This window comes from Dermochelys coriacea, chromosome 2 (genome assembly GCF_009764565.3).
Source record: "Dermochelys coriacea isolate rDerCor1 chromosome 2, rDerCor1.pri.v4, whole genome shotgun sequence".
Classification (NCBI taxonomy): Eukaryota; Metazoa; Chordata; order Testudines; family Dermochelyidae; genus Dermochelys; species Dermochelys coriacea.
The window spans coordinates 222,976,051-223,003,291 of record NC_050069.1 but is presented as its reverse complement, the minus strand read 5'-3'; the positions used below and the strand labels follow the sequence as shown (position 1 = coordinate 223,003,291).

The window sequence follows — 27,241 nt, the reverse complement described above, 5'->3', positions numbered from 1 at the left end:
GCTTCTTAGAGTCCTCATTAAATTAAGACAAGAAAAGGCAGTAATCATTCTCATATCACTGGCCTGGCCGAGGCAAGTATGGTTTTGGGACCTGATTTACCTATCTCTCTGGTCAGCTTTTCACCTCCCTCTGACAGCAGACATAGGAATTGGGCACCATAACCCATTCCAGACTCTCCTCACTTCATCTCAAAGTCTGGCTCCTCAATACTCTGGAGCTTAGAAAGAGTCTGTTCTCTTGAGCTACAAACTGTGCTGGTGAACAATAGGAAACCTGCCACAAGACTTACCTGCAGAAGTGGAAGTGTTTCCAGTCCTGGTGCACCCAATGGTCATTACCTGCGTCTGAGTCTCACCTCACTCACATACTCGATTACCTGCTAAATTTGTAAATGCTGGGCTTGTCAATGACCTCTCTTAAAGTCAACCTAGTTGCCATTATAGCTTTTCATCTACCACTCTGAGGATTTTCAGTATTGCTTATCCTACCACTGAGACGCTCATCAAGAGCTTGAACAACCTTTTCCTTCATGACAGGTTTCAGAGTAGCAGCCGTGTTAGTCTGTATTCGCAAAAAGAAAAGGAATACTTGTGGCACCTTAGAGAGTAACAAATTTATTTGAGCATAAGCTTTCATGAGCTACAGCTCACTTCATCGGATGCAGCGTGATTGAAGTGAAGTGAGCTGTAGCTCACGAAAGCTTATGCTCAAATAAATTTGTTAGTCTCTAAAGTGCCACAAGTATTCCTTTTCTTTTCCTTCATGTTAGAGAGCCTACCCTGCTTTGGGACCTTACTTTACTTCTTGATGCTATGTGGAAAACACCCTTTGTACCCATTGGGAGTTGTTCCTTTCTCCATTTATTCTTCATAGCCATCACTGCAGCTAGCAGGATAGAGGAATGGAGAATGCTTATGGCTGATCCTACATACATAGTATTCTGCCAGGACAAAGTGATTCCGTGTCCCTAAATTCACTTCCTACCTAACCACTTAGAACCTCCCCTAGATTTTTTGTTGCCTTTGCAGAAAAGCTGAAGGGAGCCTCTGTTTCTGCGCAAAGACTATCTAAATCGGTATCAGGATGCATGTTGGCCTGTTATGAAGCTTTTTGGGTGCACCCTTCGTCTAAGGTGATGGCCCATTCTGCCAGGCATCGTCTGCCTCTACCTCTAGTTAAGAGCATACCCATCACAGACATACCCAAAGCTGCTACCTGGTCATCTGTGCGCACCTTCTCTCGGTACTATGTGTTCATACTTCCAGAGCAGACATAGCCTTGGGGAAGGCTGTTCTCTGAACTATAATAAATCCACCTCTTCAGCCCCATCCTCCATAATTGAGGCTTTGCTTGGGATTCACTTGAAGTGAAGGATCCATAGGGACACTAATGCAAAGAAAAAGGAGAGGTTACTTACCTATACAGGAACTAGAGTTCTTTGAGATGTTTTCTCTGAGTGCTCTGCTACCCTCTCTCCTTTCCCCTCTGCTTTGGAATCCCTGCCTGCTGGACATCAGGGTTGAGAAGGAACTGGAGCAGCAGCAGTCTGCTTCTCCCTTTATGCCCTCAGTCTGGAGCACGTGGAGATGTAGAGCACACCTGCTCTCCTGTGGACATTGCTGACAAAAGTCTCGGACCAGAAGGACATGGGCATGCACGCACCTAAAATGGAGCATCCATAGGGACAAAACAACTTGAAGAACTCCCATTACTGTACAGGTAAGTAACCTCTCCTTCCTAACACAACTTGCAGAAACACTGGATTTGGGGAGATGTTGAAAGACAACCAGCTGCTAAGGAACTGCAGCAGGCGTTAGTTGAGCTGTTTCCCTCCATGCTAGCACTAAACCAGTTCATGTTGAAACCCTTTATATTGAAATGGTCCTTAGACTTCAAAGTGAGTCTAATGAAAATGGTTTTTGGAGCAAACTAAAGACAGTCGGAGCACTTTTGTATGAGGTGTTTTACAAGTTTTCCCGGGGGTTAGAAAAGTTCATATAGAAAAGTAAATTTCTTTAGGCAAGGCCAGTGGGTCTGCTCGTATGAGTCAGGGTTTGCAGGATCATGTCCTTCATTTATACCCTTGAAATCAATAGTGCTCCCGTTATCACTTCCAAGACTATGTGACTTTGTAAGTGCTTCATATTACTCCAGTGTTTGTAGAAGGTGAAATTTTCAACTAGCTTCATAAGTTTGCTTATAATAGGAGGAGGAACCCAGCCCACTATGTGGTTTATTTCAGAGAAATGCACAAAGAGTTACGCGGCTGACCTTGCTTAATGTTACAGTTTTAGTGCGACTTGGTGGTGCTAAGGATTGCTTTTTACCCCTCCCTATGGGATAGTGATAACATCTCTCCTGCCCAATCAAATAGAGCATAGGAAAATGAGGAAGTGATAATCTACTTGAGATCACTTGATAACTTTGGTATTTCCGAAGGTTAGTGCAATGTAACCCAGTATAGGAGGTCTGAAAATCTATTGAAAAGCTTTGAGGCAATTCACTGTAGCTCAAATCCTGAGGTCCTTAGTCAGATTGGAAATTTATCAATCTCAGTAGGAGAGTGCCTGAGTAGAAAAAATTAGTTAAGTACCTTAGGATTTGCCATAAGAATGGCCATACTGGGTTAACCAAAGCCATACACACACACACACACACACTCACCCCACTTTAATAGTTGCAAGCTATACAGGTGCTTGTCCCCCCCACACACACACACAATAAAGACTAATATACTGAGTTCTGTGTATATAAAATATTTGTCTCATTCAAGAATTGCACAGTTTGGCCTCTGCTGATCTCTGATCGGCAGTGGTTGGAATAGGAACCAGTTTATCCCAGCCAAGATTTCCACCTGGTTACTATCTAGTTGTACAAGAAACATACATTTAAATACAGTGTTATGAATGCTGTGGTTATTGTCTGTCTTTATAAGCAGATCAAATTGGGAAGTTTCCCAACTTGGCTATGCAGACTTGGAACTTGTCCCAGAAAGCATCTCAGTAATTGACAAAACCACAACTCTTGCATTGTACAAATAGAAGTATAGTAAGCTTGTGGGTTCTAATACAGATTGTGCTTGAGAGATTAGTGGGGAGAGGGAAAATTGAAACTGTAAGGAATTTATTTTCTTTATTTATTTATCTTATTACTCTTTCCCAAAATATTCAGGCCTCTTTCAAGTGAAAGATAAGCTTTCTAGAAATAGTGCAATTTTGTTAACACAATTTGTTGAGAGAGTCATGTATTTAAGTTTAAGCTGATTAATACACTTTGTTTATAAGGCATTTTTGGACAGATCATCTTTTGAACCCAGGTTTGTCTTTTGTGAAAATGTAGTTCTTTCATTGTTCCATTTTTTGTGAAATGTTATTTTTTGAGCATGTGCTCCAGATATGGTGTAGGTCAGCCCATGGTCAAGGGAAGAGAGAAGATCTAAAAGAGCAAGCCTTCCATTTCCATTTGACAGTTAGGTTGACAGAGTTTCATGGTAGGCAGGCATGCACATGTGTGTAAGAGAGGGGGGGAAGATGGGAGGGTACTGGTACCCAGTTCTTTTTATCTGTGTTAATAATCATGTCTGTAATCTCTTCATATGGACTGTTGGTGAAATTCACCCCTCCCTGTAAAAATCCCAAGTGGTAAAGCTTTGTACAGAGAGGTTGACAGGGTTGGATGGTGGAGTTCACCTCCCCAACCTGCATTCAGCCCTCTATGGTAGCTGTTCCTCTGTGGGGTTGGACAACAACTACTACCCTGCATGGAGGTTTTGTGCCACTTGGTAAGCATAATGACAGATCCAGGAGTCCTTCTCATAGCCCACCTTCAGCAACTCCTTTGTCAGCTTTTCAGCATGGGCACAAAATGCCCCTCCATCTCACATATGGGCACACCTGTAAGATCATTTCATCTGTGCCTCTATCCTACGAGGCCAAAGCAATGCTTCCAAGGTGCAGAAGGCCTTTCATAGGCCTTCCTGAGATGATTAATTTCATCCTATTTGTGCTGTCATGACAAGACTCAGGAAATGCCTTTGACATTTTCTTGCATGGAAATTGTATTTCAGACCTCTTGAGGTTTTCCCATAAAGCTGTCACATTCGCTTGCTTGATGACCTTATGAAGTCATTTTACTGGGGGAAAGGTCAGAAACAGTCAACTCCTGTAAGTGGCTAAGGAGGTTGTGCTAAAGGGATGATCAGAGTGAAGATTGCCTTCTCCAGAATCCTACTACAGAAAGATAAGAAGCTAATGACACATGGTTACGTGAGGATGAGGATGTCTTTATATTATAGTAACCCTAAATCCCTATTGTGCTAGGACTATTGGTTTTAAGGTGCTGGTGGGTTTGGTTTGGTTTTTTGGTTGGTTGTGGGGTGGTTTGGTTTTTTTGGCTTTAGAAGGCTACAGATATTTGAAAGAGTTCTGAATAAGACAGGGGAAGATCCAGTGTGATGAGGAGAGGAGCAATTCATTAGGGGGCAGGGAGGCATAAAGCAGCAGCTGTGGTTGGTAATGATCATTAAGAAAATGCTTTTGTTCACAGAGTAGATGGGGATGGGAATGCATATGCCATGCTTGTATTGTCATAACATAAACATGGAAACCAAACATCTTCAATCTCCAGGATTCCTCCGTCATGCCACCTCCTTTCTTTTATTGATTTGACTAATAAATTGCAACTCTCAGAATTGTATTGCATATCAGCAGGAATTTAAAAACAGTCTGATCAATCAGATTCCTCATTTTATAGAACAGATACATAGATATACTGTGTATACACGCACAATTGGCCAAATCCGTGGAAAAGTTTGCAACATGGAAAAATGTCTTCTTAGAGTTTCTTTTAAACATAAGGGCCAAATTCATAAGTTATATGTAGGTTAGACTCATTTACACTCACTCAGATGTCATTTATGCTCAGATACCATTAGCCTGTTTACACCCACACATGAGGGAGCAGCTTCTTTCCTGAGCCAAGATCAACTTGGCACAGGACAGCATCTGTTACAGCTTTCTGATTCTTAAGCCCTGCCATCACCCTGCTCCTCTTTAGGTGGCTGGGGTGAGCAATTGGCAAATTGAGCTCCTATGCCAGTTGAAAATTCCCCTTTGCCAGAGAAATTATTAAGGGATGAGCTGTGGCCAGATTCAAACCCCTTTGCAATGCTCAAGTGCCCAAAAAGGACCAGGCCAGGGGCAGGTAATTTGGCCCTGTGAGTCTAAATTGGTGTAATTTATTTGCCAAGGAGCTGGAAGAAGGTGTTTTAAAGATGGGTGAAGCTTACTTTAATATACGCCTTCTTCCTGTTCTTAGTTATGTAAATTACAATGGTGTGGACTTCCTTGCATGTGGATAGAGTGGGTATGAGGGAGTCTAAGTAGGTCTAGTTTACACCACATTACATATCACTTATGTATTCGGCACCATGAGATGATGTATTGTTTTGTATTATGACTGTTATATTATGTTATGACTGATTGTTACGACTTTACAAAATATTACACTGATTTACGGGGTCTAATTTTTCAATGTGTGCAACTTTGTGCCTAATATCCATGCACAGTTACTGAAATTGCATTTGTAGATTTGCTAATAGCTTATGCAAATGCCTGGCTTTTTGTACATTCATATCATAAATTTGTACAGCCAGTTTCAGTGATTGCACATGCAAATAAGGCATGCAAAAGTGCATGCCCATTTGAACATACATTTGCAGATCAGGCCTGTGTGGAATCTGACAAGAGTTAAATTGCTAATTTTATCCAAAGAATGTTGTTAAATATCTTTGAATCCTGTTTTCATAGATTTCAACGAAGCAGTCCCAGAAACAGAGAGGCTGGACTCCAAAGCGCTGAAAACTCGAGCCCAGCTTTCAGTAAGGAACAAACGGCAGAGACCTACTAGAACAAGGCTCTATGACAGTATCAGTTCGACCGATGGAGAGGACAGCCTTGAACGAAAGGTGAGAAGGCCTTCGCTTTCTCTTATTCATAGGATGATGTGCTAGATGACCCTTGTAATTTGTTTCATCCTATATCTTCGTCCTTTCATTTTAGTGTAGGTAGAATGTATTCATCTGTGGCCAACATACTCTGGATAACGGTCTGAACAGTGTGCAAGTCCTGTTGCCTTGGCGGCAGCACATCCATTTTTCTCACAGGAACAGCAGAATTTCTGTCTTATTTTCATGTATTATGCTATTGTTATGTAGGTCACTTCATTGTTTTTCCCATTTGAACTAACAACGAGCGCTATGCATAGCGGATCATTTAATTTATATGGGAGGAGAAGCGAACTTGAATCCTGCATTTGTTTGTTTCTCTGTGCGAATGACAGTTAATTTAATATCTACTCTTAGATTTTGCTGATCCTGACTCTTGAACTTGTAAGCAGATTATTAGTATGAAACACCTATGTGTGATATAAATGGTAACAGTGTGACTTTCTAGAATATTGCTTAAAAATATGAAGGCTCTACAAACTGTTGTTAAATGAAAGGATTGCATGTTCAAAATAAATGTTGCTCCGATTGGTTGCTAAATGGCATAACTTGCTTTATAATCTCTTATACCCACAGCCTTCAGACAGTTACAGTAGTTCCATGCACATTTCAAAATCACCTCTGCCCATATGTGTGAGAGCATCCTCACCAGCATCAGATTCTGGTGCTTCCTCCCTCTCCCCAATGGGTAGCAGTGCAGCCTTCTCATTTGACAACGTAGCTGAAAACCAAGAAGGAGGACAGCAGCACAAAGGAGGTGTGCTTTCCCATTATGCTCGGAGAGACACTCCACTTTCCTCTCCTTCAAAATCCAGTCACAGTTCTGAAACATCTCCTTTGCATCACCCAACCAACAGGAATGTTTTACAAGACGAAGGTATAATTATTTTTTACAAATGAGTCAGTGCATCACTTTGCTCACTTACATTTATTTGATGCACTCTTCTTGTTTTATTAGCACTTAAGTCTCTAATGGGCCCTGTTCTCTAAACCTCTTTTAGACACCTTGGTCGGAAAATAGCAGTTCTCTTCATTTGGTGGTAGGTAGAAGGGACACAGATTAAGTCAAAACCAGAATTGTTTCCTCTTTTCCCCCTTGAGATGGTTGAAAAAAGGAAGGAGGAAATCACAAAAGTATTTTTGAATTTTATCTCACATGTTTATTGTTTTTTTAATTTGAAAATTTAAAAAATTCAAACAATCAAAATTCAAAAAAGTTTCAGTCAGCTCCACTTACTTCAGGAGTAGAGCATACCGAACTAGTGCAAACTGTTAGTAACTCAAAATCTGTGGGTTGGATATTGGTACCTGTGTTTCATGGTGGAGGTTATATGTAGAAGAGCCAGAGGTGAAAGTAAGCCGGTACGCCCTGGTACAGCATACCGGCAAGAGCCGGGGCACCGTACCAGGACTGGCTTTCCCAGATGGCAATTTAAAGCCCTGGGGTAGCGGCGGCAGGGCTCCGGCTGGGGTTTAAAGGACCCCGGGGCTCCAGCCCCCGCTACCGCCCCTGGGCCCTTTAAATCCCCACCTGAGGCCTGCTGTCCGAGCCCTGGGGTAGTGGCGGCAGGGCTCTGGTGGGGATTTAAAGGGCCCCAGAGCTCCAGCTGCCTCTGTGGCCCCGGCACTTTAAATGTCCGCCTGAGCCCTGGGGTAGTGGCAGCGGGGCTCTGGCAGGGATTTAAAGGGCCCTGGGGCTCCAGTCCCCGCTACTGTCCCCGGCCCCTTTAAATCCCTGCCTGAGCCCTGCTGCCTGAGCCCTGGCGTAGTGGCAGCGGGGCTCCGGAGGGGATTTAAAGGCCTGGGGTGGTAACGGCGGCTGGAGCCCCGGGGCCCTTTAAATTCCCGACAGAGCCCGGCCGCCGCTACGCTAGGGCTCGGGCAGCAGGGCTCAGGTGGGGATTTAAAGGGCTCGGGGCTCCGGCAGCCGCTACCACAGCGGAGCCCCAGGCCCTTTAAAGATCTGCCAGAGCCCCGGGGTAGCGGTGGCATCTGGGAGCCCCCAGGGCTCTTCAGTGATTTAAAGGGCCCAGGGCTCTGCTTCAGTAGTGGCTGCTGGAGCCCTGAGCCCTTTAAATGGCTCCAAGGCTCCCAGCTGCCTGTGCAGCTGGTAGCTCGGGGGTGATTTAAAAGGCCTGGGGTTCCCGGCCGCCACTACCACAGCTGGAGCCCCGGGCCCTTTAAATCAAGATTTAAAGGGCCCAGGTATTTAAGGCTCTGCCTCTTCTGGTTGAGGCTATGCCTCTTCCGGTTGAAGCCATGCCCCCTGCTCAGGACTCCGGCGTACCGGTAAGTCCTTTAACTTACTTTAACCCCTGAGAAGAGCATAGCATAGATGTTGTAGTTTTATTAATAGATGAGAGGTTATGTAGTCTTCTGGATTAAGCAAGAGACCAAAAACCAGAAACTCCTCTGTTCTAAACTCAGTATTTCTAATTGCTTGTTATGAAGCTTTGGCCAAGTCATCTGTTTTCTAACTCAGTTTTCTGAGATGTAAAATAGGGATAATGATACAGTGCATTTTTTGTAGCTCACGCAGATGTTTCAAAGATTAGTTTGGTTGTGCTGCACTTTGAAACTACAGTATAGTACAAAGTACTACTCCTTTCCAACTCCAGAGAAGTGGCAATGTGTCTGATTTAGGCATCTGAAATTATAATGCCTCTGTTTACTTAGATCTGGGCATTCCTTAATCATTAGTCAAGTAAAACTAACATTAATGTCAATGGGAATTCTGTCCAATAAGGACTTAGGACTGGACCTTTAACATCTTCATAAAAGACACTCACTGAATTAAATTAACTAAAAATAAATACTTATCTAGTTTTGTTGAGCTGCTGCTGAAAAAATGTTGCCATTGTTTTATTAGGAGTCAAGTTTTCCCCCCTTCATAATATGATAGATAGTAAGGCCCTCTCCAACAGATTCCTACCAAGATACTGGGTTTGGAAAAGGTAAACCCTAATGTCAGCATTCTGAACTTGACACCAGAAAGTCCTATGATATATCTTTGTGTATGGTACTCTAATTGTGGGATAGCTGATAAATTGGAGTAAAATCCCAAGCTTGAGTGCAATATCTCGGCTGATAAAAAGTGCAGTTCTGTGTAAATATGTTCATTAGTGAAATCATAAGTGTTGCATGACCTCAGTGAGAATTGCATTTGATGAAAACTTGACTGAAACTGGTGGTTTTAGATCTCAAAATCTAGTGGAATATGCACTAGCATGGTAAACCCTCCTTCATTCTTTACTATTGTCTTTTTAGATGTGTTTAATGACATCATTAATTGTAACAAGGGGATTTGAAGTCCACTCAGTGCCCCCTCCCTGCATTGTAGGTCCTGAAACTAATCTATATATAATTGATACAGAGGTGATATGCTTTTCCCACTATGAACATTATATGAACAGCCAGTGCTTCTGTGTGTAACCAGAATTTAATGAGTATGTTAAAATCAAAATAGAACAAGTTAGTTTCAGTCAGAAACATTTACATTTAATAAGTTCCCCAGTACAGCGATTTCCTCAAGTGTTTCGCAGCCAGTGTTCCAGTGACTGCTTTATAATACCATTTAATTGATTATTAACTAGTCTTAAAAATCCTTATTGTACAGGAAATGGGCCAGTAACTAAACACAGTAGATTCTCTTGTTGTGTTTGTGGTGTGGGTTGAGCTTCGTTTGTTTTAGAGACTGAGAGTAGTCATATGTGCATGCACACTCCTGTGTAGGTAAGTGGCTATCGACTTAACCTGTAATATCACACAGTTCTATATTCTCTGGTTAATGAACATGGCACCTTTCAAGTGTTTGTCTGAAATGTTATGAAAAGCCTTAGCTCTAAACAGTTACAACATAATGAGAGAGATTACATTCCAAAGTTATTTTTAAGTTTCTACGTTTTTTTTAGAATAGTTCTAGCTCAGATTCTCTTTTGGGGTGTGGCCATTTTGTACAGCAATATCAGCATTCCAACTCTAAAGACAGCAGATGTGGTTACTGATGGATCCTCTGGTGCTGTAAAGCTACTTCTCCTACCCTACTGCTGCTGGCGTAGGAAGTGTGGTTCTGGGAAGAGCTTGGCCTGGGCATCTCTATCAGCTCCTTGGTGCTGTTAACTGTGGATGTTAGAGTAGTGCTTTCCCTGAATTACACGGTGTGCTACTCAGCTGTAGCTGAAAATCTGGACTTTTGTATATAAAGCAGCCCCCTTCAAAATGACTAGGCGTCAAAAAACCAGCCAACCAAAACCCAGTTAAAGTAAGATTAAAACATTAAAAAAATTAAACAAAATACTAAAAAGCCAAACAACATGATCAAAACAGATTATCAGAGACATTCAGTTCTTGGGGCCAATTACACCACTTGTGGGAATGGCACATCTCCAATAACTTAAATAGAATCATGAGCACAGAAAATTTGCCCTAGTATTTTTAGAAATATCTCTTTTGCCACCTAGGGAAAATGTAGTATAATTGTTTAATTGGCTTAGATTTCTGTGCTATCAGAGAAATAACATCCCTAATTATAACAATAAAGGAAATAATACAAATTGAAATCTTAATTTTCCAGGACCAATATGTAGTCTTTTGATATTTGAAAATATGCAGGATGTTATTCACAAGGTCAGATTAAATTATCATATTGGTTTCCTCTGGCCTTAAACATCTATGAAATCACTGTTTGATCATAAACTACTAATATATTATTTGCTATTCATCTAATGTTATACAAATATATTTTTTGTATGATTGGTTTAATAAAACACCTGTATGGATGTTGTGTAGCATTCTAGTTAGTGACAACTTCTGAAGGAACACACACATGAATTTGCAGAACTACTAACTGTGGTGTGTAACCCACTTAAATAAGCCTCTGTATCAGATGACTAGAGGTGAGCTAATATAACGCCGATTTTTTTAAAAAAGGTTCCAAAAGCAGTCCTGGCAATAACAGGCTGGTAAGCCTAATTTCAGTACCGGGCAAATTGGTTGGAATATAGTAGAGAACAGAATTATCAGACACATAGATTAACATGATTTGGTATGAAAGAATGAACATGGCTTTTGTAAAGGAAAATCATGCCTCACCAATCTACTAGAATTTTTTGAGGGGGTCAGCAAATATATGGACAAGGGTGGCCATAGTATACTTGAACTTCCAGAAAGCCTTTGACAAGATCCCTCACCAAAAGCTCTGAAGCAAAGTAAGTAGATATAGGATAAGAGGGAAGGTCCTCTCATGGATCAGTAACTGGTTAAAAGACAAGAAACAAAGGACAGGAATAAATAATTTTCAGAATGGAGAGAGGTAAATAGTGGTGTCCCCCAAGCATCTGTTCTGGGACCAGTGCTGTTCAACATATTCATAATTTATCTGAAAAAAGAGGTAAACAGTGAGGTGGCAAAGTTTGCAAACGATACAAAATTAGTCAAGGTAGATAAGTCCCAAGATGTCTGCAAAGAGCTACAAAGCAATCTCACAAAACTGGGTGGCTAGGCAACAAACTGACAGACTAAATTCAATATTGATAAATGCAAAGTAATACATATAGGAAAATATCATTCCAACAATGTATACAAAATGATCGGGTCTAAATTAACTGTTACCATGCAAGAAAGATCTTGGATCATTGTGGATAGTTCTCTGAAAACATCCACTCAATGTGTAGTGGCAGTCAAAAAAGCTAACAATGTTAGGAACCGTTAGGAAAGCGTTGGATAATAAGACAGTAAATATTATAATGCCACTATATAAATCCATGAATTCACACCTTGAATACTGTGTGCAGTTCTGGTCTCCCCATCTCAAAAATGTATATTAGAATTGGAAAAAGTATAAAAAATGGTAATAAACATGATTAGGGATATGGAACAGTGTCCACATGAGGACAGATTAAAAAGACTCAGACTGTTCATCTTGGAAAAGAGACAACTAAGGGAGGTTATGATAGTGGCCTATAAAATCATGAATGGTCTGGAGAAAGTGAAGAAGGAAGTGCTGTTTGCCCCTTCACATAACACAAGTACTAGGGGGCCACCTGATGAAATTAATAGGCAGTGGGTTTAAAACAAAAGGAAGTATTTCTTCATGCAACACACAGTCAACCTGTGGAACTTGTTGCCAGGCGATGTTGTGAAGGACAAAAGTATAACTGGGTTCAAAAAGGTGTTAGATAAGTTCATGGAGGAAAGGACCATCAATGTCTTTTAGCCAATATGGTCAGGAAAGCAGCACCCTTCTCTGGATGTCCCTAAACCTCTGACTGCCAGATGCTGAGACTGGACAACAGCAGATGCATCACTGGATAATTGCCCTATTCGGTTCATTCCCTCTGAAGCATCTGGCATCAGTCACTGTCAGAAGACAGAATACTGGGCTAGATGGACCATTGGTCTGACTCAGTGTGTCCGGTCTTATGTTCTTCCAGCATTATGATCCAGGCATGCACATTTATTAGGAGATAATGGCATGCAATCTAATCCTTTTCAGTCAATCTGTTTATATCCAAACTAGTTAGTTTATAATATCTCTTGCATGATGCCAGGGACAACCAGACAATTGCACAAGTAGGCAGTTCATTTCTGTATTCCATTCAGAAGGCTTGTCCATTTCACAGTTTCAGAATGCAAGGCCTCATGAACCTATTATCAAGGAGGAGGGCAGGTAGTTTTGGCAGGGATAACATGGGAAGTTGTTAGTGTGCCAGTTCAGTCTATTCTGAAACATCTGATTTTCTCAGAAAGAGACAAGTTTTCAGTATACACAGAAAGCACTGACAGAATAAATTGTGCCAGATCGATAGAACTGTGTCAAGGCCCTTACTGTATCTGTTGGCCGGGGTGGGGGAGAATCCTTCTGGAAGGTGAACAGGCAACAAGATTGAAAGTCAGGATAATGGAGGCAGGTAGAGAAGCTCCACATACGTGATGGAGTGAAAAGGGGCTATTTCTTGTATACTCTAAATTAGCAAAAGACCAGTTCCTTCTAAAATCTAGAATTAATTTATTATCAGTGTAAATCCTTATCTGCAGATTCTAACTCACCAAAATAGTCTTATTGTCTCCCATGGAAATAAATAAGGGTTTACAAGACTGCCCCCGAAACACACACAATTCAGCAAAGCCATGTTTGCTTTTCAGTTGTTAGTAACCATTTTATTTTAAAAAAATTGAAGTGTGTTTCACAACTTTCGTAGTGTTAGTCTCCCCAGTTGTTTCAGTTCTGCTCTTCTTACTCTCGTTCTTTTTTCACTGTCTTCTCTTCATGGTAGATCCTCAAAGCACTTTGTTATAATAATGAAAAATATACAAAAAACCTCTATCCCAGCTTGTTTCTTTGCTTTGAGTTATGGATATAGATGATCTTCTAATGCACAAACTGGGCTTCTCCATACATAGCAAAAAAAATTTCAAAACTGGGACACGATTTCAAACCAAAGTGAATGCTGGATTAAATATCAACCTGGATTTGATCTTGTTTTGTAGCTGGTGTTTTGGTGTTTTCACTCTGTCCCTTTCCTGACTACCTGTCACAAACCCAACACACATTGTAGATTCATTCAGTTCAATTTTATTCTGATTCTAAATAATAGTGATAAAATAAGGGGACTAGTCTGGGAATTCCTAATGCTAAAGGAAACGCAGCACAATCTTTTCATTGAGAATCTGAAAAGTTTAAAACTGTTAAATGACAAGAATACACAATAAAGACAAAAGAGACACCTTAAAACTATTTTCTGTACACTGGGGTAAAAATTGCATAGTAGTCTCATCAGCCTTTGTTGTAGGATGGATTGCTACTCAAGAGAGTTTGGCATGTGTTTTGCTGCTTTGTGTACTACTACTCTTACTCCTGGGGAAATTCTGCTCCAAAAAATTAAAAATTCTATGCCCAATATTTTAAAATTCTGTATATTTTATTTGTCAAAATAACAATATAATCAGGCCGGTTTCAATTATTTTGTAATTTATTTCAAAATACCTGTCGGCAAGTATGTCTGTAACAATGCAGACAACAAAAAAGATGCAGGAAATGTTTTTTGACAAATAGATTCCTTACTAGGCATATTAATACAAAACTTTGAGTCATGTTCATTTAAACTACCATACAGAACCGTATTTCCCACACCCCTCAAAAGCAGTGGAAATGCTTGGAGGAGTTAGGAGTAATGGAAGAACTGAGGGAGAGGGAAATAATTGCTGGGAAGGAGCCTGGGAGTGAACTGGGGGGGGGGGGTTATTGGGCGTGGGTGGGAGAAGTATGGAATGCTTTTGGCAGCGGGAGGAGAGGGATTGTTAGGGAGATGGGGAGCCTCCCCCATGCAGACCCTGGTTACTCCTAGCCTCTCTCATTGAGTCAGGCACATCTGCTCCTGTCCCTACACACCCCTTCCCCATCCCTATATATCCCTGCACCCTCACTCAGATACCACTTCTCCCCCCAGCCACATGTCCCTGCACCTCCATTCAGCCACTCCTCTGTTCCCATGTGGCATCCCCATTCAGCCACCCCTGCATCTCCTTGTTCCCATGTGGCCCCGCGGACCCACTCAGCCACCATATTTCCATGTGTCCCTGAACCCCCATCACCATATGGCCCTGCACCCCCACTTAACAGCCCCTGGCTCAATGCTGTCATGCCACTAGCTCCTGTTTCCCTTTCCCAATCTGTTCCCCCTCCCACTAGCCCTTCTGAATAGGGTTGCTATGTCTCCAGTTTTCGACTGGAATGCTGGTCAAAAAGGGATCCTGGCAGCTCTGCTGACCTGGCTGCTGAAAGTCCAGTCGGCGGTGCAGCAGTGCTATGGCAGGTTCTACGCAGTTCCCAGAAGCGGCCACCATGTCCCTCTGGCCCCTAGGTACAGGGACAGCCAGGGTGCTCCATGTGCTGCCCCCAACCTGAATGCCAGCTCCGCAGCACCTATTGGCTGGGAATTGCTAGGGCAGTGCCTGTGGGCAGCGCATAGAGGCCCCTGACCCTTCTGCTCAGGGGCCGTAGGGACATGCCATCTGCTTCTGGGAGCTACGCGGAGCCAGGGCAGGCAGGGAGCCTGTCATAGACACCCTGCACCCTGAACTCTCCCCCACACCCCCTGCCCCAGATCGGAACCCTCTCCAATACCCTAACTCCTTTCAAGAGCCCACACCCTAAACCTCTGCCCCAGCCCTGAGCCCCCTCCCACACCCAAACTCCCTCCTGGAGCCCATACCCTACACCACCTCCTGCACCCCAGCCCTCTGCCCCAGCCCAGAGCCCCCTCCTGCATCCCAAACCCCTCATCTCCAGCTGGAGCCAGAGCCAGCACCCCCTCCTGCACTCCAAAATCCTCATCCCTCACCCCATCCCGGAGCCCTTACCTCCACTCATACCCCAAGCTCCTGCTCCAACCTGGTGAAAGTGAGTGAGGGTAGGGGAGAGCAAGCGATGGAGGGAGGGGGGATGGCGTGAGCAGGACAGGGCTGGAGCCTCAGGGAAGAAGCGAGGCAAGGATGTTTGGCTTTGTGTGATTAGAAAGTTGGCAATCCTACTTCTGAACCCCAGTCAATGTGACCCCCTCAGCAGCCCCATGTACCCCACACTGTCAGTCCCTCCATATCTTATGTCTCCTCATCTGGTCTCGTGGGCAGGGTGCTGTGAGAAAAGTAGCTTTTCCTCCTCCCTATCCACAGCTGCCTGCCCTCTGAACTGGTGCCACAGCAGCCTCTGGTTGGCAAAAGGTGTAACTGCAGCACCTGTCCAGCAGAATCTATTTTCTGCAGAGAAAAAAATCTGCAGGGGACATGAATTCTGCACATGCGCAGTGGCACAGAATTCCACCAGGAGTATATTCTTTAGCTCCCCTTTTGGGAATTTGATGCTTGTTTTCTGTTTTGCCATAAGGCCAGGTGTCAGACCTTCATGAATGCCTTATGTAAAGCATAAAACATGGTCACTAAAAACAACTTGTTTTTAGAGTTTTGTATTTCTTGGCCTGCCACATCTGCTTCATGGGTCGCTTGTGCATTGGATTTCATGAACAAAAAATGCCAAAATGTTATTTTCAGTGTAAAATATTTAAGTTTCTCAGTTGCTGCACTGCAGCAAACTATTTTTGAGGAAGCCTTTAGTGATTCTGCAAGCTGTTCATGCCAGTGCAGCCCTGTGCCTCTGAAAAGCCCCTTTGAATGAGTAGCATGTAGGGTAGGGGACTTAGAGGGCAAAGCTGTGCTTGTGATAGTTTTTGTTTTTTGCTTGTGTAATGTCAACAGACCCCGGTCGTCGTCGGCCGGGATCAAACCCTGGGACCTTGGGATCTTAATGCGTGAGCCTCTACTGCATGAGCTAAAAGACGCATGTCTCTTAGCCAAAGCTGTAGCAGTCTCATCAATGTCGAGCTGGTTTAACTGCCACTAGAGGGGAACAGAGTGTCACACCAAGCAGGTATGGGTTACACTTGCTTGCTTATTTATTCTTAATTCTGAGGGCTTGATTTACCCCAGTGAAATCAGGAGTATATCTACTGAAGCCAATGGAGTTGTTCCAGTGTAGAACCAGTGTAAATGTGATCAGAATCAGGATGTGAAACTATAGTGTAAAAGTCATGAAGAAACCTAAGGAAATGAATGGCTGATCTTCATTCATTCCCTGTAGAATACTTAGAGACAAGTTCAATCAAACCCACATTTGTGTGAAATTTTTTTAACTGCTATATTCTTTTCATTTTGTTTGCTTTAAGTATTTTACAGCACTTTTGTATAGTCAGTTTCACTGTTTTGACTATAGGGGCTGTGTTATCTGTTTCCCCTTTTGCTTTTTTTAAGGTTATCACACAGTAACAGAGAGAGGAAAGATATGATTGTAAAATGGCAGAGATTGCCACAGGGTCTCAGAGCAGGTGTAGAAACAGAAGCTATTTTTAACTCATTTTTACAAATTGACTAGATTACAAGCTGACAGTGTCTCCTTTAATCAAGTCATAAAAATAAAATAGTTTATTATCTCTTGGCACTCCCGTCATAAAAATTATCCAGTTCTCAAAAGCTGCTGGAGTCTTTCAGAACAGATATTCAACAGCCATTTTTGACAGTAAAGTATACTCCCAAAAGCTTGTTCTTGGCAAAAATAGAGATTAGATAGATCCTCCAGGAGTTTTAAAATGGCTCATTTTTCATATTTCTCCTTATTAGCTTATGTGTGGCTTGCCTTCGTACAAATTCTTACATTAAAACCCAGTTAAAATAACTCTCCCCCACCCCCGTTTTCCCCTCAGTATTTTCTCTCAAGTTTCAAAGCAGTTCATTGAGGTACTTCTTATATAATTTTTACCACTTCTTCTCAAAGAAGGGACGTTATTTCTGTAGTTGCATCTAATTAAATGAGATGTCCCACTATTTATATAGCTATATAATGTGTATTTATGTACAAATGCACATGTACACAATCTCTTCTGGAGTTACTGTTTAATATCAGATAAAATAATAATGTATATTTTTTTCATGTACAAAGATATTGTAGGTGCTCACACAGGTCCCCATTCATCAAGAGCAACCAGCCCTACTATGGGGCAGGCAGAAAAAATAAAGCAAAAGCTTGTGGATCTTGGGTAAGCATTTTTTTATTTAAAAACTAGATTTTTATTAGAAGGGGATGGAAAGCTAAGTTTCAAATGACATTTGTTGATGGTCTCTAATCTTGTTGTAGGGCTCCCTTGAGAAGGAGTTCCCACAAGGGCAAGAAATGGAAAGAGAGAGAAGTCATTAGGGTGGCCTGTGGCACCAGGTATGGGTAAAACAACAAAGAAGTAATCCGTCTCATTCCAAAATCCTTGGCAAAACTGTGCTATCCAGTAGATAAAACTGATAGTCCACCTTTCCTGTGTGCATTGCTAAAATAAAGTAATACCCGCGAGGCCAGCTTTCATGAATCCCTGTTATAGCCAGTTGTTTTTAAGAAGAAACCGACACTGATGGGAGGATATTTTAACAAATAGCAAAATAATAAGTACTTAGATTGAGCCATGTAATGCCCGAGATAGGCCTATGCTCCCATTGACAACGATAGAAGTTGCACACACAGATTATTATAATTCACACACACATACCTATATAAAATATAGATACTAAGGTCAGAAGGGACCATTCTGATCATCTAGTCCGACCTCCTGCCCAGCGCAGGCCACAGAATCTCACCCACCCTCTCCTACAAAAAACCTCACCTATGTCTGAGCTATTGAAGTCCTCAAATCATGATTTAAAGACTTCAAGGAGCAGAGAAGCCTCTCTCAAGTCACCCATGCCCCATGCTACAGAGGAAGGCAAAAAACCTCCAGGGCCTCTCCAATCTGCCCTTGAGGAAAATTCCTTCCCGACCCCAAATAAGGCGACCAGCCAAACCCCGAGCACATGGGCAAGATTCACCAGCCAGACACCACAGAAAATTCTTTCCTGGGTAACTCAGATCCCATCCATCTAATATCCCATCTCAGGGGATTAGTCCTATATACCCTGAATATTTAAAGATCAATTACTTACCAAAATCCCATTATCCCATCATACCATCTCCTCCATAAACTTATCGAGTAGAATCTTAAAACCAGATAGATCTTTTGCCCCCACTGCTTCCCTTGGAAGGCTATTCCAAAACTTCACTCCTCTGATGGTTAGAAACCTTCGTTTAATTTCAAGTCTAAACTTTCTGGTGGCCAGTTTATACCCATTTGTTCTTGTGTCCACATTGGTGCTGAGCTTAAATAATTCCTCTCCCTCTCCTGTATTTATCCCTCTGATATATTTATAGAGAGCAATCATATCTCCCCTCAACCTTCTTTTAGTTAGGCTAAACAAGTCAAGCTCCTTAAGTCTCCTTTCATGAGACAAGTTTTCCATTCCTCGGATCATCCTAGTAGCCCTTCTCTGTACCTGCTCCAGTTTGAATTCATCCTTTTTAAACATGGGAGACCAGAACTGCACACAGTATTCTAGGTGAGGTCTCACCAGTGCCTTGTATAATGGTACTAAAACCTCCTTATCCCTATTGGAAATGCCTCTCCTGATGCATCCCAAAACCGCATTAGCTTTTTTCATAGCCATATCACATTGGCAGCTCATAGTCATCCTATGATCAACCAATACTCCAAGGTCCTTCTCCTTTTCTGTTACTTCTAATTGATGCGTCCCCAACTTATAACTAAAATTCTTGTTATTAATCCCTAAATGCATAACCTTACACTTCTCACTATTAAATTTCATCTTATTACTATTACTCCAGTTTACAAGGTCATCCTCCTGTATAACATCCCGATCCTTCTCCGAATTGGCAATACCTCCTAGCTTTGTATCGTCTGCAAACTTTATTAGCACACTCCCACTTTTTGTGCCAAGGTCAGTAATAAAAAGATTAAATAAGATTGGTCCCAAAACCGATCCCTGAGGAACTCCACTGGTAACCTCCCTCCAGCCTGACAGTTCGCCTTTCAGTAGGACCCGTTGCAGTCTCCCCTTTAACCAATTCCTTATCCACCTTTTGATGTTCATATTGATCCCCATCTTTTCCAATTAAACTAATAATTCCCCATGTGGCACGGTATCAAATGCCTTACTGAAATCTAGGTAAATTAGATCCACTGCGTTTCCTTTATCTTAAAAATCTGTTACTTTTTCAAAAAAGGAGATTAGGTTGGTTTGGCATGATCTACCTTTTGTAAAACCATGTTGTATTTTGTCCCATTTACCATTGACTTCAATGTCCTTAACTAATTTCTCCTTCAAAATTTTTTCCAGGACCTTGCATACTACAGATGTCAAACTAACTGGCCTGTAGTTACCCGGATCACTTTTTTTCCCTTTCTTAAAAATGGGAACTATATTAGCAATTCTCCAATCATTCGGTACTACTCCTAAGTTTACAGATTCATTAAAAATTCTTGCTATTGGGCTTGCAATTTCAGGTGCCAATTCCTTTAATATTCTTGGATGAAGATTATCTGGGCCCCCTGATTTAGTCCCATTAAGCTGTTTCAGTTTTGCTTCTACCTCAGATATGGTAATATCTACCTCCATATCCTCATTCCCATTTGTCATGCTACCATTATCCCTAAGATCCTCTTTAGCCTTATTAAAGACTGAGGCAAAGTATTTGTTTAGATATTGGGCCATGCCTAGATTATCTTTAACCTCCACTCCATTCTCAGTGTTTAGCGGCCCCACTTCTTCTTTCTTAGTTTTCTTCTTATGTATATGGCTATAGAACCTTTTACTATTACTTTTAATTCCCTTTGCAAGCTCCTACTCTACTCTACTTTTAGCCTGTCTCACTTTATCCCTACATGTTCTGATCTCAATTAGGTAGCTTTCCTTGCTGGTCCCTCCCATCTTCCACTCCCTGTATGCTTTCTGCTTCTTCTTCTTAATCACCTCTTTGAGATGCTTGCTCATCCAGCTTGGTCTACAACTCCTTCCTATGAATTTTTTCCCCTTTCTTGGGATACAGGCTTCCGATAGCTTCTGCAGCTTTGATTTAAAGTAATCCCAGGCCTCCTCTACCTTTAGATCCATAAGTTCTTCAGTCCAATCCACTTCCCTAACTAATTTCCCTAATTTTTGAAAGTCAGTCCTTTTGAAATCAAAAACCCTAGTCACAGATTTATTTTTGTTTGTCCTTCCATTAAGTTTGAACTGAATTAGCTCATGATCACTTGAGCCAAGATTGTTCCCTACAATCATTTCTTCTATGAGGTCCTCGCTACTCACCAAAATTAAATCTAAAATGGCATCCCCTCTAATCGGTTCAGCAACTACTTGATGAAGAAATCCATCAGCTATCGCATCTAGGAAAATCTGAGCCCTATTATTATTACTAGCACTAGTCTATATCTGGGAAGTTAAAGTCTCCCATGATCACGCAGTTTCGATTAGTATTTACTTTATTAAAAACATTAAAAAGGGCTCTATCCATATCCAAATTAGATCCTGGAGGTCTGTAGCACACCCCAAGCACTATCGTAGGAGAGGCTGTATTAGGGCTGTCAAGCGATTAAAAAAATTCATCATGATTAATTGCGCTGTTAAACAACAAAAGAATACTGTTTATTTAAATATTTTTGGATGTTTTCTACATTTTCAGATATATTGATTTCAGTTACAACACAGAATACAGAGTGTACAGTGCTCACTTTATATTTATTTTTGATTAAAAATATTTGCACTGTAAAAAAAAAACCAAAAGAAAAGATATTTTTCAATTCACCTAATACAATTTCTGCATCAGAGTGTTGCTCTTTTAAGACTTCTCAAAGCATGCTCCATACCTCATCCCCCTCAGATTTTGCAAGGCACTTCAGATTCGTAAACCTTGGGTTGAGTGCTGTAGCTATCTTTAGAAATCTCACATTGATACCTTCTTTGCGTTTTGTGAAATCCGCAGTGAAAGTTCTAAAAACGAACAACATGTTCTGGGTCATCATCCGAGACTGCTATAACATGAAATATATGGCAGAATATGGGTAAAACAGAGCAGGGGACATACAATTCTCCTACAAGGAGTTCAGTCACAAATTTAATTAACGTATTATTTTTTTAATGAGCATCATCAGCATCGAAGCATGTCCTCTGGAATGGTGGCCGAAGCATGAAGAGGCATATGAATGTTTAGCATATCTGGCATGTAAATACGTTGCAACACCGCCTACAAAAGTGCCATGTGAATGCCTGTTCTCACTTGCAGGTGTCTGTAAATAAGAAGCAGGTAGCATTATCTCCTGTAAATGTAAACAATCTTGTTTGTCTTAGTGATTGGCTGAACAAGAAGTAGGACTGAGTGGACTTATAGGCTCTAAAGTTTTACATTGTTTTGTGTTTGAGTGCAGTTATGTAACAAAAAAAAATCTACATTTGTAAGTTGCTCTTTCATGATAAAGAGATTGCGCTACAGTACTTGTATTACTTGAATTGAAAAATACTATTTCTTTTATCATTTTTACAGTGCAAATATTTGTAATAAAATAAAGTGAGCACTGTACACGTTGTATTTTGTGTTGTAACTGAAATCAATATATTTGAAAATTTAGAATAATATCCAAAAATATTTAATAAATTTCAATTGGTATTCTATTATTTAATAGTGCAATTAAAACTGTGATTAATTGTGCTTTAATTTTTTTAATTGCAATTAATTTTTTGAGTTAATCCCAGGGAGTTAACTGTGATTAATCGACTGCCCTATAAAATATATGTAAAACCCTTTCCCCTAAAGCTTGACACACGTTTCACCCAACACTGAAAAGCAGCCTTTCATGGGATGGAGGACAGCAGACCTTAAATACATTTTGCAGCAGCCGTATAGAACAGCTTGTTTCAGAAAGTGAACAGCTTCATAACAATTTAAAGATGCATAGGAAAATTATCTTAGAATTATTTTATTAGAATTAGATTAATTAATATTAGAATTAATTGCTTAATGAGACACCATCTTCAGTACTTCTTCAGCAAACACAAAAACCCAGAAGTGGCACACCACACCTCTTTGCGAACTTTCCTTGAACATCTCCTGTGCAAGTACTGAGGAGCTCTGACTTGATCCCAGACCTAGGTAGAATGGCTGCAGGCATGAAAGGGTGAGCCTTTGAGTTAAATGTCAGAAATGTTATGGTAGAATAATACATTCTAAAAACTATAAAAAAAAACAAACTGATTCAAAACTTGCAGAAAGCAACACAAATGCAAAAGAAAAACAATAATATAAATGAACAATCAAAGTAAATAAATTCATCCAACTGTGAATTCTCTGCAGAAATATCTTTTTGACTTGGGCACGTACACAGAAATTTGTGGAACTTTGCTGAAATTCCAACATACAGATACATTTAAAACTTTTTACAAGCATTAAGCCAAAGTTCTAACCTTTTATCTGAGAGGAGGAGTGTTGCACTGAATATAATGTTCTAGATTGGTGCACTCAACTTCCAGTGATGTCAGTGAGAGTAGCTAGCCATGTCCTATTCTGGGGTAAATCACTGCAGCTCCATTGAAATCAGTGGAGCTACATCTGTTTACACCATCTGAGGACCTGACTCATTGTGTGCTTCTCTAAGGCTATGTATAGCTTGTGCTATATATTGCTGTATGTCTCTGGGGAAAAAGAGAAATTTGTAAAAGAAAACTGTGCAGTGATGTGTATCTGTGAGAGATATAGAATCTTTAGTGAGTATATTTAGCATTTGAATGATAAACTAAAGGGAAAAAAATGAATCTTTCCTTGCCTGTGAAAAATAACCCCTAAAGTAGAATTGTTTTCTTATTTGACTGTACAAAATATCTATTCCTTTCTGTGAGAAATAGTCAAGAGCAGACTGAGAATCAGTAAATAGTGAAATATAACCTGATCATTCATTTCTATTAGCCTTTCGTTTTTCACTGCTGAATATGCCTGCTTTTGGATTCAGTTGTTGAAGGCAAAGATTGATATTGCCTCTCTCAAAATTCATGAGCTTTTACAACTCTCATTACACTTCTGTAAACTGGAACATTTTTATCACTGTGTAACATTTTAAAGACTGCTTGTACTTTCCTTTGTTTCTGACTCTAAAGAATTTGTTTCTCAAGATCTTTGGATTCTAGGGAAGGATACTTTCCCTAGAATCTAAAGACGAGGAAGCTCTTCGAACACAAGAGACCGATCCCATGACAACATCCTATTATAATGATTTATTTCCAGTAGAGTGACTGATTGATGTAGAATTAATCCTTTTTTCAGATATATGCTTCATGTACTATTTTGCCATTGTTGGCATTTGTACTGATTTTACTCTCCTCCATGGCCACCACTGTTCACAGATAAATCAGAACTGCCTCAGTTCTGCAATGCAGGTGGGAAGCATGAGTTCTCCTGCCCATGCAGCGGAATGAGCCTACATGTTATCGATCCCAGCAATGTAGAGAACACCTTTATTCTTCCCTGCACAGCAAGATTTGGGGAAGGATCTGGGGTGAGCTTAAGGGAGGAGCAGGAGTGAGGCTGATTGATCTTCCACTGTGTGGATGGCCGTCTTTACTGGGGAGGGGAATTCCTGCTCTGCCACTGTGGGTGGACCTTATGCCAAACCTGGCTACTCATTGTTGAGGCCAGGGATGGGAAAGATTTGGCCTAGAGCAATCAGGATTGTCTGCTCCAGCCAGAGAACAGCTGATCCATTTTCTGCTTACTGTATTTTAAATAAGCTGCTTTTCTTTTTACGATCTGAAGTTGTGTTTTTTAAAAATGTATCTGGTCATTTGTCCAGCATTTCTCTGGGTTGGTACTAGAGTTCAGTTAGTATGAATGGGCCTGTACTTTGAGATATGGTATGGTCAGAAAAAACAACACTCAGGCACTGTTCAGTTCTCATCTGCCCCAACTTGCTTTGTGAGTCATTTACCCTCTCTGTGCCTCAGTTTCTCTATCTGTAAAATGGGTGCAATACTTCCTCCTTCACAGAGCTGTTGAGGATTAGTAAGTAGGTAAATGGTTGTAAATCAATTTGAAGGCTTGAAGTGATAAGTATTACTTCCCCTTCTTAAAAATACTGCAGCATGCTAATATGTGGGGATATTTGGAAATTGAATTTTTAAAATAAATATGGCTCTAAGTTCTGTACAATCATTATAAATACACTCAAATTTCATTAACGCAAATAAGTCTCCACCCAACAAAATATACTTAGCTCCATGTGCCTGCTCTGAAACCCTAATGAGCCCTCTTGATCTAGATTGTATTATTCTAAAGTTAGGGTAGCCAACTAAAATGATATGTATGCATGAAAGAAGAGCCTTTTGAAGTGTCATGGCCTTAGGAATATACCCACCATATACAGATCAAAAGCATAAGAAAGACGGAGGGCTAAAATCCTGCTCTGACACCAAAATAAAGATCAGGGGGACTCCATTAATTTCAGTGGAGTTATGCCAGATTTACACTGGTGGCCAGGGGCACTGGAACAATTTGTGTAGTAGGGGTGCTGATTGCCATTGAACCAAACTGTAAACTCTCTCTGTGATGGAAATCACTTCAAGCCAGGGGGTGCTTCTGCACCCCAAGTTCTGGCATCTATGCTGGTGAAACTAAATACAGAATTTTGCTGTGAGATCCAGGGGCAGAGTTAAATGCATGTATTTTAAAGCAATAAACCATTCAGTTCTGAAACAGGCTATCATGAATCCTGCTCAAAAGGTATCTCAAATTATAGCCAAACCCCCTGGGCCTAATTCTGGCATCAGTTAGGTCCCGGCAGCCCCAGTGATTCTAGAATGTAAATTCTTTGGACAGAGGCCCAGACTTTATAGCTTGTCCATAAAGCATCTAACATACTTGGAGACAATAGAGGTAATAATTTACCCTGTTAGTCTTATAACTGTTAGCTTTTCCTCGATGATGACATTCAATTCATTCTATTTTTGTTTTAGCAAAGGTAAGCTGATCGTTTGATTAGGTTTACCTAAAAAAAACTTAATATAGAAAAGTCTTTAAGATTTATGTCAGGATACTGATATTACATATAGAGAACTTGAGTTCAAAAACTACCCTTTTCTCCCTTTATCTAATAGTATGTTTTCAGAATGCCAATACCTACAAGTTATTTTAAATCATTATTAATTTGTTTATTGAGTTTTATAATCTAACACAGATCCTGGCTCCTTTCTGTTAAACAGGACCACTAGAGAGATGCTGGAGAGCTCAGCAAGCAATGCATCTATGTCAGAGCGATCCTCCTCTCTCCCCCATAGAATACCATTCACATGGTATGGAGAGAGTGGCAAAGGATCCAATTCTTCCAGCAACCTGCCTTCATCTAGCAGCTCAACTGAACCATCCTCTGAAAATCTAAGTCCAGCTAAAAAAGGGTCCAAGGTAGAAAACAAAAGCTACCTTATTCCCAGTATGTGGGAAACTCAATGCTTCAGGAGAAATAAAGAGCCAATGTGGTAATACTGCAATAAACAATGCATGGTGTTCATTGTACAGTAAAAAAGCATCATTTTTAACACTACCATTCCAGATTGTATATGCCTTTTTATTCTCTCTCTCTTTTGATGTATGTTATGAGTAAGATAGGTATGATGTGCTGCACCATACCAAATGGCACCAGTGGAAAATAGCATATTTATCCACAGAATAAATGCTAGATTTGTATATTAAATTACAGATATTTTACCGCATTTTTCAGGACTGATTGTCGAGGGGAGGGAGTATCTAATCTGTTTAATCTCTCAAAGTGAGATGTTTGCAAACTAAGAAATGTCAATAATGTACACTGTTTGCAGTGTTGTAGCTCTGTTGGTCCCAGGATATTAGAGAGACAAGGTGGGTGAGGTAATATCTTTTATTGGACCAATTTTTGTTGGTGGAAGAGATCACTTTCAAACTTCACTGTCAGTTATTTGCCTTTTCTCCACAATAATAAATCTGCCTGTTGCACATGTTGGATATCGGATTTAATTCCATTTCTGAAGATATTTGAAGTAAAAACATGAATTATTTAAAATATTTCTGTGATTCCTTTCTATGTGCATGAAAGCTTTCAGCATGATAGCCCTAAAATGTATTGTACATAACTTTCCTGTGTTGTTTAATCTGTTTTCATCTGTGGGAAATATTTCTCTAGCGGAATATACCTTGTTATAGACTGTGCATGTCACTATTTATATTAGGCTGGAAAAGAAACTGAAGTGGTTCTTACCCTCCTTTTCAGGAGCATGACTCCAAGTGACATTAATTTTTCACATATGCAGTAGCAATTTTCGAAGTTTTCAAGGGCATTTACCGTTCCTTAGGGCCTACATAGAAATCTACAAGATCACAGAACTCTGACTGGAAACAAAATCTTACCATTATGCGGAAAGATTACCTGATTTGGATTGAGCAAAGATAGGGCACATAAAGGTGACACTGAGTGTGTGTGGGGGGGAGATTTTCAAAGGGACAAAGAGTAGTTGGGTGTACCGAATTTTCATGTGATGTCATTATCCCACTAGTTCTCCAGAGGGACTTCCAAAAGAAAAAGGGAGGTCAAGGCTTGATATTTTTCATATTTTTTAAAAGAGCTAGTTGAAAAACCTGTGGGTTTTGTTGTTGTTGTTTGTTTCTTTGCACTGACTTACACTTTTTACATTATTGTACTTTCATCTGTGTATTTGAACACCAAGGATGTGGAGTCTGGTTCTGCTTGTTTTTTTTATTGAACCTCAGGCGCGTCAGGAATTTCTTAATTTTTGTTGTTGTTTTG

General features: G+C 40.7%; 1 protein-coding gene across 26 annotated transcripts in view; it reads left to right on the top strand.

Annotated features, from left to right (window-relative positions):
* The window catches only part of PPP1R9A (protein phosphatase 1 regulatory subunit 9A), a 266,680-nt gene that overhangs the window by 226,301 nt on the left and 13,138 nt on the right, over positions 1-27,241 (top strand). For 13 of the 26 annotated variants that reach the window (XM_043509271.1, XM_038392368.2, XM_043509272.1 and 10 more), the window contains 5 exons: positions 5,809-5,966; positions 6,582-6,882; positions 17,494-17,590; positions 17,689-17,766; positions 25,668-25,866. In XM_043509271.1, the coding sequence (XP_043365206.1) occupies positions 5,809-5,966; positions 6,582-6,882; positions 17,494-17,590; positions 17,689-17,766; positions 25,668-25,866 (833 nt within the window). The remainder of the gene's footprint in view (positions 1-5,808; positions 5,967-6,581; positions 6,883-17,493; positions 17,591-17,688; positions 17,767-25,667; positions 25,867-27,241) is intronic. The other 13 variants (XM_043509281.1, XM_043509282.1, XM_043509280.1 and 10 more) reach the window with 1 other exon arrangement.